The sequence below is a fragment of the Brachycentrus maculatus genome, unplaced genomic scaffold, assembly GCF_059751285.1.
Source record: "Brachycentrus maculatus isolate JH-2025_06_01 unplaced genomic scaffold, ASM5975128v1 h1tg001642l, whole genome shotgun sequence".
NCBI lineage: Eukaryota > Metazoa > Arthropoda > Insecta > Trichoptera > Brachycentridae > Brachycentrus > Brachycentrus maculatus.
In genome coordinates, this window is record NW_028282256.1 from 19,032 (window position 1) to 33,879 (window position 14,848).

The 14,848-nt window shown below is 39.6% G+C and overlaps 2 protein-coding genes and 1 non-coding gene across 3 annotated transcripts; 1 reads left to right on the top strand and 2 right to left on the bottom strand.

Moving 5' to 3' along the window:
* Positions 1-2,772: 2,772 nt before the first annotated feature.
* LOC148298756 (cAMP-dependent protein kinase catalytic subunit alpha-like) lies at positions 2,773-5,940 on the bottom strand. The gene is given in 5 exon segments (XM_088276657.1): positions 2,773-3,318; positions 3,320-3,415; positions 3,418-3,755; positions 5,058-5,199; positions 5,443-5,940. Coding segments are annotated over 5 exon segments (1,620 nt in total).
* On the top strand, positions 4,902-4,982 carry TRNAS-UGA (transfer RNA serine (anticodon UGA)). The gene has a single exon. It is a non-coding gene; the product is annotated as a tRNA-Ser (tRNA).
* Positions 5,941-7,668: 1,728 nt separating the features above from the next.
* LOC148298758 (cilia- and flagella-associated protein 337 A-like) lies at positions 7,669-9,619 on the bottom strand (the record flags this gene model as incomplete). The annotated part of the gene is given in 1 exon segment (XM_088276658.1): positions 7,669-9,619. A coding segment is annotated over 1 exon segment (1,866 nt), but the record flags the coding sequence as incomplete, so codon positions are not given.
* Between the last annotated feature and the right edge of the window lie 5,229 nt (positions 9,620-14,848).

The window sequence follows — 14,848 nt, forward strand, 5'->3', positions numbered from 1 at the left end:
TTCGAAAATCGACAAAAATGAAATCGCAGTCGGAAGGAAGTTAATTGATGATTTGAAAAATGATAAGGACTGGAAAATCAGGCTGGATGCAATCTAAGAACTTCAGAGCAAATTCCTAGCAAATAAAACCAGCGCATAGGCCTAAAATATGTCCAAGAACTTTCTACCAACTCTGATAAAATTGCTTGCTGACCCCAATTTCAAAGTTGCGCTTACTTCGCTGAAAATAATCGAATAGATTCTTAAATTCGATACCATAAACCTGTCCGTTGTGATCCCTCAGCTCGTGGAAAAGATCACAGATGGTAAAATAGCATTAAGACAAAATATTTCTAAACTCATTAGAAATTAGTTTAAAAGGACCATGAGCAAAGCTTGGATAAACGAGCTCTTAGGGCAACTGAAAAAAAACCCTCCTCCTAATAGCAATATCAAAGAATAAATTCTGAACATTCTCTCGAAGATCACCATCGAGGCGCACTAAAGCTAAGAAGGAGCAAATATCCAAGCGATCACTGAAATCCTCGAACCAATCATCGAAGCTATTTGCCCGTTGATGGATGACCTCAAGACAAAAATTAAAATTAAGACTTTAGACCTGTTCATACTTTTGAGCATAAAAACAGAGAAAGTCGAAATCGTGAAGTCAATACTGGGCGCGAAACTGAACCAAGTATACTTTGAGATGTTTCTGTAAAAGATAAACAAATAACTAAAAAATCAGGGAATTATGACTGAAAATGAAAGAGGAACAGCTGTGAACCCAAAAGTCTACAGAAACGAAAGGACAATGATACTGACAACCAGAAGGGATAAAAGTACGAATAATTTTATATTCAGACTCTGGAAACACCACCTCCACATCCTTGAAGAAGTACTCCAGTGTTGACCAGCACAACAATACCATACGAACATCGTCCTTTGCTGAACATCGAAAAGTGGACACCAATGAGGATAAAAAGTATGACGACGATGATGACGCTGCTTCGCTAAAAGCAGTTCAGAAGTTAAATTAAGCAGGAACTCCCAAAAAACAAATTCTAAAATCGTTCCGCAAAAAAAACTTCGATTATAACAAATCAACGCAATACTCCGCATTTTCGAATAATGCCACAGCTTTGCCTCCCTTTAATGACCCCGAAAAATAGCTAAAGGATGTTTTCACTGAAATAAAATCAGAAGAGTGGCAAGTTTCTCTCGAAGCTCTAAGCAAGCTTCGAAGAATAATTGAGAATCACAGTGACATCTTAACTCACGTGAGCATCCGCTTGCTGACACCTGAAATAATCCGGCTCGTCGAAAGCCTCCGATCGAGTTTAAGTAAAAACGCAGTGATTACCCTGAATGAAATATCAAACAAGGTCAAAAAAATGTTGGACTCCGAACTCGATTCGATATTCGCGAAACTCCTGAAGAAGACATTAGATACGAACTCGTTTATTTCAGAGGAAGTCAAAAAAGCTCTCAATTCAATTTGTGCCAATTGCAATGAAAGCAGAGTAGTGTCGCTGCTGGTGACTTCCCACACCGCAAGAGCCGTCCCAATAAAATTAGCAATCGTAACTATTTTGGAGCATATCACTTTTTTGCCGAAGTTTTTCGACAAGTAAATAGAAAGGATTGCAGCCATACTGATCGATTTCTTAAATGAGGGCTCCCTGGAGATCAGATAAAAGTCCAAAATCATCCTCACGAATATTTTGAATAGTGAGAAAGGTAGCTTGATTGCTGGACTGATTCCTTCCGAACACCTTTCCAAGCTCAAGAAGTTCGAACAGAAAATATAGAAATCAGAGATAAAACCTGAGTAAAAATAGCCAGAACAAGATCAAGACGAAGAGTTTAAGTCAATCAAAAAGAGAAAGAAGGAAAAGATTTCGGTCTTCCCCAGATAGTTTTAGGATCTAGAAAGCCTGTTAGAGCAGTGCTAATCCAGCGATTGGAAACTTCGAGAGAGAAACATGTCACTCATTTATGAAAGCATAATCGTGCCTTATCCCCGAGAAACCTTGCATCATCGCTTAGGAGGTCGAATCATGGATGTGCTGAGCAAGCAGATCAGTGACCCCAATGTAAAAGTTGCATCAAATGCGCTTAAAATCACGCAGACTTTGCCAATTACGATCCCCGAACTAATTGAGCATAACCTTTCTGTTCTCATCAATGAAGTTTTCAATTGCTTCGGCTCTCATAAGCCAGAGATAAAGCAGCTTGCATAAGAGCTATTTGAGATAATATCAGCTAACATTGAGAAATGGATGCTGGTTCAGCACATGTGCAATGGAGCCCTGTATGGATTACAAAAAAGCAGGCCAGGAATTCTCGAAAGGTTGATTGAAGTAATTCCCCTTGTGTACACAAAAGGAAACAAAAAGAATCTCCTAACCAAAAATCTATACCCCATGATCAATAAGTTAGCCGAGTAGAACAAGCCCGAAAACTTAGAAATGCTAATTGAGCTCATGAAAATCTGCGATGAGCACACAAATGGGGAATTTGTTTCAAGCTTAAAGTCAAAGGCTATTCAGTTATATAACACCTTCCGAAACCAATGATAAAATGTAATAAATATATATTCTCACTCGAGTTGCATAAGGTAAAATAATTATAAGTATTCAATTTCATTGATTTTCATCGATCATCTAATCATGGTACACAATGTCGAATTATGAATTTCCTGCTTACTCGATTTACATTTTGTTTTATTCTTTGCTCTTATCGAAGGAGAATCCTATAATAAATTTATTATGTACCGAAATAAGGTTTTTCACCCTACTCTTTCAATGAGGATTCACTGTACGATTCCACCTCGCATTCTGTGAACTCAGGGTCGAAATTTTGGACGTCGATGTCTGAGTTTAATGTCGGAACAAATGGGGCTTTTACTTTTGCCGATAAAATAGCATTCCAATCGACATTCTCAAAAAATGGATGATTCTTTATTTACTTCGCTCCAATCTTAGACCCCAATCTATTTTCAGGCTTTTTGTGAAACAATGATTCGAGCAAACTACGAAGCTTCAATGACATTGAAGCAGGAAAATTAGGATTTCCAAATTTAATTTTTTAGAACAGCTCAGGACGATTTTTTGAAAAAAAGGGAGGCAACCCGACAACCATTTCAAACATGACTGAGCCTAAGCACCACCAATCTACTGGCTTTCCATGGCCTTGCTTATATAGGATTTCTGGGGCCAAATATTCTGGAGTGCCGCAGACAGACAAAGCATTGTTTTCTTTCACTTCCATTTTGGAGAGACCGAAATCGGCTAATCTAATATAGCCCTTCTGATCGATCAATACGTTTTCAGGCTTCAAACTATATGATAAATAAAGAATGTTACTCTCGATAAATAATGTCTTTTTCGTGCAAATATTCAAGGGCCAAGAGGATCTGGGCTGCATAGAATTTGGTTCTAATTTAAGTTAAATGTACTGCTCTTCAGATAGGCGATGCTTTTTGGAGAGGAGGCCGAAAAGCTCTCCTCCTGGGCAGTACTCTAACACGAAAAACAGTTTCGTGTCATTTTGGAAAGAGTAATGAAGTTTCACAATAAACGGATGATTGACTTCAGCCAGGATATTTCGTTAAATCATCACATGTTTTTCTTGCTTTCTTTTTTCAATATATTTTTTTTTCAGAATTTTCATAGCGTAGACCTGTCCATCGCCTTCCTTTCTCTTCACCAAAACTACTTTGGCATATGACCCTTTCCCGATGACTGTGAGCATCTTGAAACTTTCAAGACTCAGTTCTTGATTCATCATAAACAAAAATTTATTAGTTATTAAGCAAACGCAGAGCAATTATAATTCAAATATATTTCTTCAGCAGAAGAGCATAATTATTCAAATGATAAATATTTTAAAAGGAAACAGACTGCAGTATAGGCCAATTTGACACTTGTTATTGTTATGTCATAACACGAATATCACTTATTTATTTATGCACTATAGGAATAAATATGATATTTAATACCTATATATAACTCTGTGTAGCAGATATATGATTTTATAATGTATTATTATATTGCATATTTTGATTAAATCATCTGATTATTGTAGTATTGCTTATTTATTAGGCTGTGTGCTCTTCGTGCTGTAATCTAAGACTCTCGAAATTTAAAGGCGAAGCAGTTTTGTTCTTGCGAGAATAAGTTCGTCCAGCCCAGCCCCGCTACCATTGCGAGCTCTAAGGTAAACAATCAAATGTAGGATGGTACAAAGAAGAAGCAGCATCAGAAAGCATCAACGAATTTTTGAGGAGAGCATCCAATTTGGTGAAGTCTGCTAAAATAGACTATCTTTGCCAAAATCATTCAATTTGGATTTCTCTGCAATTGAAAAACCTGCCTGAATTATTCGTATTCTTTACATTTGCAATAAGGACTCAGTTTTCAGAATAAAGACTCCCAAAGTGGCTGACAAATGAAAAGCAATTGAAACAGACAGGGACTCATTGGTTGGCTACTCTTTCCCTATCTGTTATTGCTTCTCATAGTGATTTATTAAGTTATTAATTTTCACCAATAATCCTCAAAGCAATTAATTAAATTAAATCAATTTTAATACAATATAATATTATCAAATGATTTTGTTCATTATTATTTGTGTAGATATTAGAGAATGCTCAGTAGCTATTATTAAATACTATTAATAATGTTAAAATTTATTTAATGTAATTATTTAGTTATTGCAATTATTATTTTACTAATATCATAATTTTATTGCAAAATGTGTAAATATGAGAATTCTATGAATATGCGAATTATAAGATTATGCGAATCTATGAATATGTGAGTTTATAAATGTTCAATTGAAAAGTAAAGTGTTTCCATAATTAGAGTTGAAACCTCTCGGTGGAAACTGAAAATATAAGAAATGGCCAATATGCTCGAGAAGACATTGTGGCCGAGTGGTTAAGGCGATAGACTTGAAATCTATTGGGTTCTCCCGCGCAGGTTCGAATCCTGCCAATGTCGTTTTTATACATTTTATACATTTTATATATTTATAGATTTCAATGTTGAGTTCAGAGAATCAAGCCAAATCCTCACCTGATGGAGGAGGGGAAGGGTTGTATCCATACCACACGGTAGTGTTGTGGTATCCGCTTTCTGGAACCATAACCCCTGTCATGATAGTTGCAATGTTGAATGTCGGCCACTCGCTCATGAAGTCCCCAAATAAGTCTTCGATCTAGAAGTGAACGTTTCCTCGTTCCCTAATTCTCATCTCTACTGGAACTCTTCTGGGGTCAATGACTGGGTCAGGGACATCTCTGTCGGAGTTTGTCTGGATTAAGAACCATTGGGTTTCGGAGAGCTCATAGTATGCATGAACAGAGTTGGTATCCCTTTCGATGACCATGCCTTCATTTTATTTTTTACCAGAAATAATATAGTAAACTGGCCCTCCGATTCTCTCTGTTCTCAACCTCACGGTGGCATCTGCGTAGTTGGTCTCTTCTTCGAGTGTTTTCATGAGGAGCCAAACTGTGGGAGTTCCGTCATCAACCATGACACTGATGAGATCATCATAAAAATGTTTGGCCTTGCGAGTATCAACATTGGCAGCAAAGGCTCCATGGCGGATGCCGGTCAATGCGAAGACACTTCCAGCAACTGTATCGACACTGAATATGCGTTTTGCACCTTGATAGTACTCAACATTCACAATCAATTTAGCCAAAATGTCCCACATTTCGAAATCTAAGTTTCTTCCATGAATAATCTTGCCGGCTGAGTTACGGACAATCAGTCCAGTGCATGCGTTGAAGGTTGAGTATTCGTACATGAAGTTCAGGAAAAATATCTTCTCGAATGGAATCCCACTGATTTGAGCAATGGCATCAACCTCAGCCACGAAATCCTTGTGCTTGAACACATTCTTTGCATACCATTCGACTCCATTGTAAAATGTGTGAGGAATAGGAAGCATGTCCACGAAGTTCACGAATCTTTTTAAGGGTTCTAAATAATCAGTGATGATATGTTTCCATCTCACGAGTGGAGAATCATCGAGAGACACTTTGTATGTTCGAGGAACATGAGATTTAATGGGAGTCACTCTTGGAACGACAGTTGCGCTCGCCAACAGCAATAAAGCTGCAAAAATCAAGACTTTCATGAAATTAATGTAAGGAGGAGTTTTGATTACGCCTTTAAATAGACAATCTGATTATCAATTTTTAGTGCTATATAGATTGTGTGTTTGCTACAGATAATTGTTTGGCTGGCGATTTCGCAATAAAAGAATGATGACAAGAGCGGAAATAATCGAGCAAAACAAGCAATAATACGAAGAGAGATCAAAAAGAATCAAAGAGACTTTGCAACCTCTTAAAATTAATCGGGAGGAAAATAAAGAACTCGAAATCAAGTTTGAAGGCTATATGACAATCTATAAAAAAAGAGTAGCCACTAAAACCAATGATACCCCTCAATATTTTGAGTCCCCGTTTCTTCAGGATATTTGCAAGAACAAGAATGTTCAATTCAGTGCTGACTTAGTTGAAAAATTCGTGAAAAAACATGAAACCCAGCAGTACTCTTGCAATTTTGCTGGAAACAGAACTAAAATTCCATCTATTTCATAACTAGAAGAAAAAATGGGCATTCGGCCATGAACGATTTGGAGAATTCAATCTGATGATGATCTTCGTATATTATATCGATGTTCTACTATTCATGATCTCCACCTCCAATCAGATAAATACAATATGGATGAGTCCCTTTCAATATAACATATTCATTCTTTGTCGATTCCGAGTATTCAATAAAATCCTTCGTACAAACATGAACATCAATACTTGTCTTTACTCTTTTTGCCCTCAGTAAGGTTCTTTTTCATTTCTGTGACTTCATACGCTAAATTAAAAGAGTTATCATCGTCTTCTTCTTCTTCCATGAACTAAATTTCAAGCCTGTTCATTTAGAGTAAGGCCCCAGTGTTCATAAACGGGTTATCGAGATTGTTCATTTTGCGATGGCGCTACATTGCACCTTTGGCGTTCAGGAATATTTTTTATTTATAGTCGTCGTATTCTTTTTTCTCCTACTCTGTACTGTCTTGATTGACTCTAAATAGTATGTTGTTTTTCTAAATATCTCTCATAAAATACTTGTTTGATTCGGCTTAAGACTTCCTCAGCTTCGTCGTCTGCCTACTTCTTGCGCACTGTCAGATCGAAATTCAGCTTCCAATTCGGGTCGCCTCCTAGAAGTAATGAACCTATTTTGGTGCAGTCCTATAAATTCCAAATATGGCAGCAGCAATCGAAGGAGGAGGAAATGAAAGCCGCGCTATCCCTGATGGTCTCGATCCAAGCGATCCCATCATTGTGAGCCATTTTCTTCTTAAATTCCAAGAGCACTATGTTTTAATGGAAAACGACAGACTTCATCAGAGCCTATGTAATCATGAAAAGACTCTCTTCCTTTGGCATCACACTAGTGCGTATGGCTTGCTTGAGCTTGGAAAGTGCCGAGTTTTTGGATACCTTGTTTCTCTCGAGTATCTCAATCACACTGTTGATGTTCCAGGCTTATAAGTTCCCGAATTAGTCTCCAATGATGAGGATGTGAGCTTCTTCTGAGCTGTAGTACTCGATGGAGGTAATGGGGAAGGGCTCCATATGGTTGGTAAGGGATTCGGTGTAGTATTGCTTTTCGAATAGGATTTTATTCTTGAACTTGTTTTCACCGGCCCCATAGAAAGTGACACACCCGGAGGCATCGACACTGATCAAGCACTAGGTGTTCTTTAAGAACCGGACATGCTTGATCGGGACATCTCTATTTCGAGGCATAACCTCATGGCGATAAGAAACGAGATTTGTGACGATTGTATAGCCGTCGTCGCTGCCAGAAGCCACGAACTCGGTTCTGGGCCTGACCGAGAGAGAGTTGCAGCCCTTTTGATGCTGCCTCATGATATACCTGCACGAACTTTTTGCATCTTCCGGGGCATCTTCGTCGTGGATGTTCACTTCAGAGTTGTTGCTGATGGAAATCACTCTCCTCATGTCCGAGTATCTCTCGTCCCCTAGCTCGGCATCCTCGCTTGACCAGCAGGCAAGGTCGGTGACCATGGTGTTGTGCTTCTGAAACTACTTCATCTTGGCACCATTCTTAATATTCACGGTATATATGCACCCCTCGCTGTCCCCAACAAATAACTTCCGATCTCTTTTGTCGAGTATCATGCAAGTCAGTTCAGCCGTTGGAGAGGAGAGCTCGCGGTAGACACTGGTAAGCCGCCCTGTTTTCGCATCCCATATTTTTAAGCAATCGGAGTGCATCGTGATAAAGCAAAGGAATGCATGATTGTATAACACCTTGATGCAATACTTTTCGTCTGTCAAAAACTGATCTTTCGGCTCATCGTACTCAAAGAAGTGCAATTTTTTACTTGAGCAAACAATCTTTTTCTTCATTGGCTCGCTTGACTTCTTCGAATAGGTTAAACAGAAAGAAGTCAGCTCTTCCACTGGCACATTGAAAGTTTGGACGCATAGGAAGTTTCTCACATCCCATACTTTCACCATCCCTGCGATGTCGGCTGTAATTATTTGAGGGCTCTCCGGAAGGCATTTAATGCTGACCAGAGGATGGTTATGTCCTCTCAACAAAAAAATTTTGTCCTTCACGTACGTGTTCCAGACGAAAGCCTCATGGTCAAGTCCAGCTGACAATAAGCACTGATTCATTGGACTCCATTCACACCAATCCAAAGAATAGACCCCTTTGTTGTGTCCTCTTAGTTATTTTTTAAGCTGATGAGTATTGCTATCCCAAAGGCAGATGTTGCCTCCAAGGCAAGCACTCGCCAGCGTCTGCTGAGAATTGATTGGCAAAATATCCCCTATAGGGCTAGAATGACCCTCTTGCTGCTGATCGCTTTTATAGAACGGGTTCCATCCTGCAATTGTCCCCTTTTACTTGAGAGTTGCGGCGTCATAGATGTGAATTATTGCGTCAGAACCGCCAGTGTATAGGATCTGTTTGCCACTCTCTTTCCAGTTTGCATACTTGATTTTCAGCTGAATTTCGGGCACAGAGACTATCTGCTTCAAGGTGAAACTCGAAGCATCCCAGAAATTTATAGTCAAATCATTTGAGGATGTCGCAATCAGATTCTGGTTCTCCAGATATTCAAGGTCGAGAATATTTCCTTTATGAGCGTTCACTTCGAATTCCAGATTCGCAGTAACTCCATTATAAACTTTAAATTTGGAGGATTCTTTTTCAATGAGGAATATATTTTTAAGTTTTTAGAAGTAGTAAACCCCTTAAATTCCGATCTCATGTTTTTCCTTATCGACGATGCGATCGCTCATGAAATAGGATTTGATGACATTTTTGAAACTCCTGTCGTTCCTGAGGAGCCCGAGTTCGATTATGTGATTGCTGAACTATTCCCACTCCATGGTCTGATCTCCGTTGACATCGACCTATTTGAAAAAGTCAATTAAAGCGAGAGTTAATTTCTTTGTGATTTTTTTGTCGAACTCCAGATTTTCCAGCATCACAGAGATAAACTAATCTAAATCTAACCCCTTTTATTTCTTCCGAAACTACAGTTCAATCTTCATCATTTTCTTGCGGTGCAGCATATGCAGGATTTAATTCTACGTAATTTCCTCCTCCTCCTCGACTGGCTTCACCTATTACCTTTTATTCGCATCGGCTTTCGGCATGATTTAATGTTAATTATATAACTTTATTCAAAATTCGATCACAGGATTGATCACATTGATGACAGTTTAAATCCCATTTGCAACATTTAAAATCTCCAGCTTCATAAATTCGTTTTAATTATTTCTGACCATGAAATTTAATTGGGTCATACGAATCTTAATTGTGTATAATCATACCCCTATGCAGAATCTTAGAAATATCATAGTGACTGGATCAAACAAAGGCGTTGGCTTTGGAATCGTCGAGAATCTCGCCCAGAAGGAAGGATGGAATATCATCATGGCATGCCGGAACATCGAACTGGCCAACAAATCCCGAGATTAGTTGCTGGCCAGATTCCCTCAGGCTCGCATCTCAGTTGAGCAGCTGGATGTGACCAAAGAAGAAAGTGTGAATGCATTCATCTCGACTGTAGGCGGCAAGTACAAGAAAATTGATGTCCTCATCAACAATGCAGGAGTCGCTGCTAAAGGAGATGACTTCGACTTGGGTGTCATTAACTTTACATTTGCAACAGTAATGGATTAGCTTAGTTTAGAATGTTTACGGGACCGTTAGCTTCACTGAAAAGATCATCAAGTATATCAGTGACTCAGGAAAAATAATAATAGTGGGGTCCATGATTGGAAAACTAACTCGGCTCAAAAATGAAGAGCTACAGGCAAGGTTTAGAAATCCCCATTTGACCAAAGACCAGCTCTATCAACTTTTAGCTGAGTTTACTGAAGGCGTAAAGGAGAACAATTATGCTGAAAAGGGTTGGCCTAAAACAATCTATGGAGTTTCCAAAATTGCGATCAATCATTACGCCGGGATTCTCAGCAGAGCATAGGAAGTGGTGAACAGAAAAATTCAAGTATATGCGATGTGTCCCGGGTACGTAGATACCGATATGACGAGCCATAAAGGAGTGCTCACAATACAGCAAGGTGCTCTCACTCCCGTTTATCTCGCGGAACTGCCTTTCGAAGTGAAACCCTAGCTGCAAGGAAAGTTCTTTGAAAAAAGCGCTTTATCATCTTTGGAATGAACCATTAATGAGAATGATATATTCATCAGATTAGCATTTATTCTACAAAAATCGAGTAAAAAATAATTATTAATAACGAATAATAGAAAGGATAATATAGATATTTTCACTGTTTGAAGGAATCGACTATAAAATAGAATAAGTTTTATTGTATCAAACCGTGTATTCAATGACTATTTTCCCAGAATTCTGGTTGTTTTCCATCATTTTGTGGGCATCGACAAAACTCTGCGCTGTTGACCAATCGCATTGCAGAACTTTATGAATAACAGGCCTGACATGCAGAGTTTGAAATTTTGGCATGACATTCTCTGAAAAATCTCTGATCAGCTCATCCTTATACTATTTTGATCTGGTCTTCAACGTGCTGGTTACGAGTTGAATGCGCTTGGCAAGCAATTGCCCGAAGTTGATTTCGCCTTTGAGCCCAGAGAGAGTTCCATAGAGGACCCATCGGCCATCTGTTCCTAACAGCTTGATTGTGTCATTGATGTTGGCCGAACAGACGCAATCGAGCACTGCATCGAATTTCGCTGAGTTTGACCCTTTTGAATTGAGCTGCACTAAGAGTTAATTCGCCCAATTCGGATTATCCTTGTAATACACGACACTTGAAGCCCCATATTTCATGCAAATATCGCCTTTACTTTGCTCGGAAACCACGCAGTATGCTCTGCAGCCCAACACTTATTTGCAAACCTGAATTGCAGCCGTTCCTACTCCACTTGCTCCTGCGTAGACCACCACTGAGTTGTTTGTCCCCGCCTTACTCAGCCCTAAGATTTGATACGCAGTCAGCCACGCCTCAGGAATCGAGGCCCCCTAAGAGTTTGATAGTGAAGTACTTCAGCAAAGGATAATTCTAATGGTAAAGGCATGATGTGTGCTTTCGGGATTTTGGCCCATTGGGCGTAAGAGCCGCCGGAAAGTAAGGCAATACCATTAAACAGTTTCAACCTGATTATGCAATGATGTACTGTGTGAAAGGGTCATATACTTCCCCAGCCGCTTCCAGCCCTAAGTAGCCCTCCTCAGGATTGACGACAGGATACTTTCCTTGCCGATGAAGGCATTCAGCACGATTGATGCCAACAGCCTTGATCTTCATAAGCAGGTAGTCATTGGAATTCTCCTAAAAATGCAGCTACCTTCGATTGATGAACATATTCTCTGCAGGCCCTGTGGTATGATTAATGAACTTGTTCGAAAGCGCTCGAGCGTATGATTTGCAGTATCTGATATTTTGGAACAAGGATCTCATTGCTAATTATCGCACTTGATATAAAGAATGATGCCTGAGCAGACTATTAAAGGTGATAAATAAGAAATTCGGCGCCTGCAGTTTCGAATTGACAGCAGCATGATGCCAATATTAGGAGTTAATGATCATTAAATTGGGATAGTTTATCAAGGTATCTACATATAAGGGGCCCCAGCTCTTTCCGCTGCTTCTGCTGCCGCATTTGCTTCTCTCTTCTTGATTACGGCGAAAACTATATTAACAAATGTTGTTACTGAGCCCACCAAACACAATGGCAATCGATAAGATTATGAGAATTATGCCCCATGTCCCAATTCCATTATTGTTCGTAATGCACTACCCACTGTATAAAAAGTAGTTATTGTCGCATTGAATGCAGTACGTTGAATTCAAACACGACAGGCATTTCCACATGAAGGTTGAACAAGTCTAACATTCCGCATTACTGAGCGCAAACTGGTAGGATATGCAGGTTTAACATTGATTTGAGGCTGAACATTTAGCACAGGCGTAACTGCAGACATCGCATGTGCCGTAGTTCAGATAGTATGAACCCACGCATTGCGTGCAATTGTTGGCATTACTGCACTGAGTGCAGGCTGTCCCGCATATTTCGCATTGGTTGTTATAGTTCATATAGTAGCCTGCTAGACATGTGGAGCAAACCTCCCCAGAAAGGCAAGTTAGGCAATTGTCAGTGCATTTCATGCAAGATAAAGATGAACTTTCGTAGAAGTAGCCAGTTTCACAGTTTGAGCAGACACTCGAGTTGGATTGAGAGCATTGAAGGCATGCAGAATCTGGGCATCGATTGCAGTAGTTTTCTGAGGCTGATCCACCTGCAATTATATAGTAGTAATCTGAACAGTGACTGCACCAGGTTGAGTTTGCGCAAATCAGGCAGTTTTGTGAGCATGAGACACAAACTCCTGAACCTGATTCGACATAGTACTACTCCTCACATTTCTGGCATCCGACTGCCAGTGTACTATTCGAACTGTCTGAACAATAGAGGCAATTTGCACCGCAAAGCTAGCAGCGCTGGTCGTTCTCATTGAATCCGAATCCCAACGCACAAAACTTACACCCCGAAGGTCCTGCGCATTCATTACAGAACTCAATGCAAGGCGCGCATTGTGTGCTATAGTTGGTGATGTATGACCCGACTCCGCAGTTTAAGCAGCGAATGGCATTAGCGTTGTATTGACACGACACACAATTATCAGGGCACATCACGCATGTGCTTTGAGTGGTGTTAAGGACAAAGCCATAACTGCAGGTGGTGCAGAGGTAGGGACTGTAGCATTAAAGGCAGCCAGTTGCGCAAGGCTGGCATGTATAATTTTTGGTCAAGTAATAGCCGACGTTGCAGTTGGTGCATAAGTTCACATTGGTGCATGCCCAGCAATTAGCACCGCAGTTTTGACCTGATGCCATTAGCAGCAGACATTGTGCTACTAACAGACAGGCCATGAGACTTTTGGAAGATCCGATCATAATTTTGGATGGGCCTCGGGATAATTTATCAAATATCAAATATCAATAATGCATAATTTCTTATACTGTAAGAGTATATGTATATTCAGGCTGGCTATTCTTTAAATTCCCTCGGTTGATGATGTGATGATGTCAATGGAATTACTCTTCATTTATTTATCTCTGGCTTCAGACCTGAAGATTCTCTGATGATACTATTGGCAATGTCAATATCTCTGCCTAAGTACTATCATACACATTGGGCATATATAACTAGAAACAGATTATATCATTATGATATCAAGGTTCAACTATCTGCATTTGTCCGAGGAGATTGCGTTTTGGTAATATCTATACAGGCATTCGACTGTCTATTGATGATATTGAATTAAAATTATTTTATTGATTTCGAAAGAATAGGCCAAAGCCCAATGTCCAACTTAGCCAATTATAGCCCATACAATAAGACATACAAGTTTCTGCTCTTTCAAAACCAGGCCTATCATGAAAAAAATAAAAGAACAGCCAAGCCCTGTGTCCGGAGCAATCTCCGATACTCCCATAGCGAAAACAGCTCATTTTTCAACCCTGAAACCGACTTTCCACTTCCTCGCCAGAATTCTGCGCTTTAGAAGCCGACGACTAGTGGCAGCAAAAGATTTTCATAAAATTAACCATCGATGGCCTGCTCAATGTTCCTGTCGCAGAGGAGTATGAGATGCAGCTCGCCCTAGATCGATAAAAACCCAAGATTAATTCATAAGAATGAAAGCTTCGAAAAATTCCGGACCAAAAAGATTGAAAGCCAAAACACAAAGCTCGTGGGGCGGCTCATCAATATTGAATGCGAAGTGATAAAAAATAAAAAATCAGAAAGATCATTCAAGAGTCATTTGAAGTACCGATAAATCAGAAACAAATACAATTCATAGGGCAAACGAAAGCAGGGCCTTTCGTTGGGAAAACGCTAACTGCTCTGCCCTACACTAAAAGGCTATAACGAAAGCGGGCTGGGGGATAAATTCTTATAGCTAGATCTTTCAATGGTCTCTGGCACTTCATCTCCGATGAGCAGCATCAGAAAGAAAAGAGTGAGTAATTTTCATAACTGAAGTGATTATTTCATCGTCTTTTAAAATAGAAAAGTCTTATGCTTTATGTTTGTATGTTTTTTAAATACTTGCTTCTGGCTCACAGTCGCTTTGAAGTAGAATTACCATAATCACATTGGATTAATATAAAGGCCATTAGAACATAATAACATAAATCATATCTTATACTATTATCTCCCACAATGATTGAAAGGGGTTGGGGTTGGGGTTGGGGTTGGGGTTGGGGTTGGGGTTGGGGTTGGGGTTGGGGTTGGGGTTGGGGTTGGGA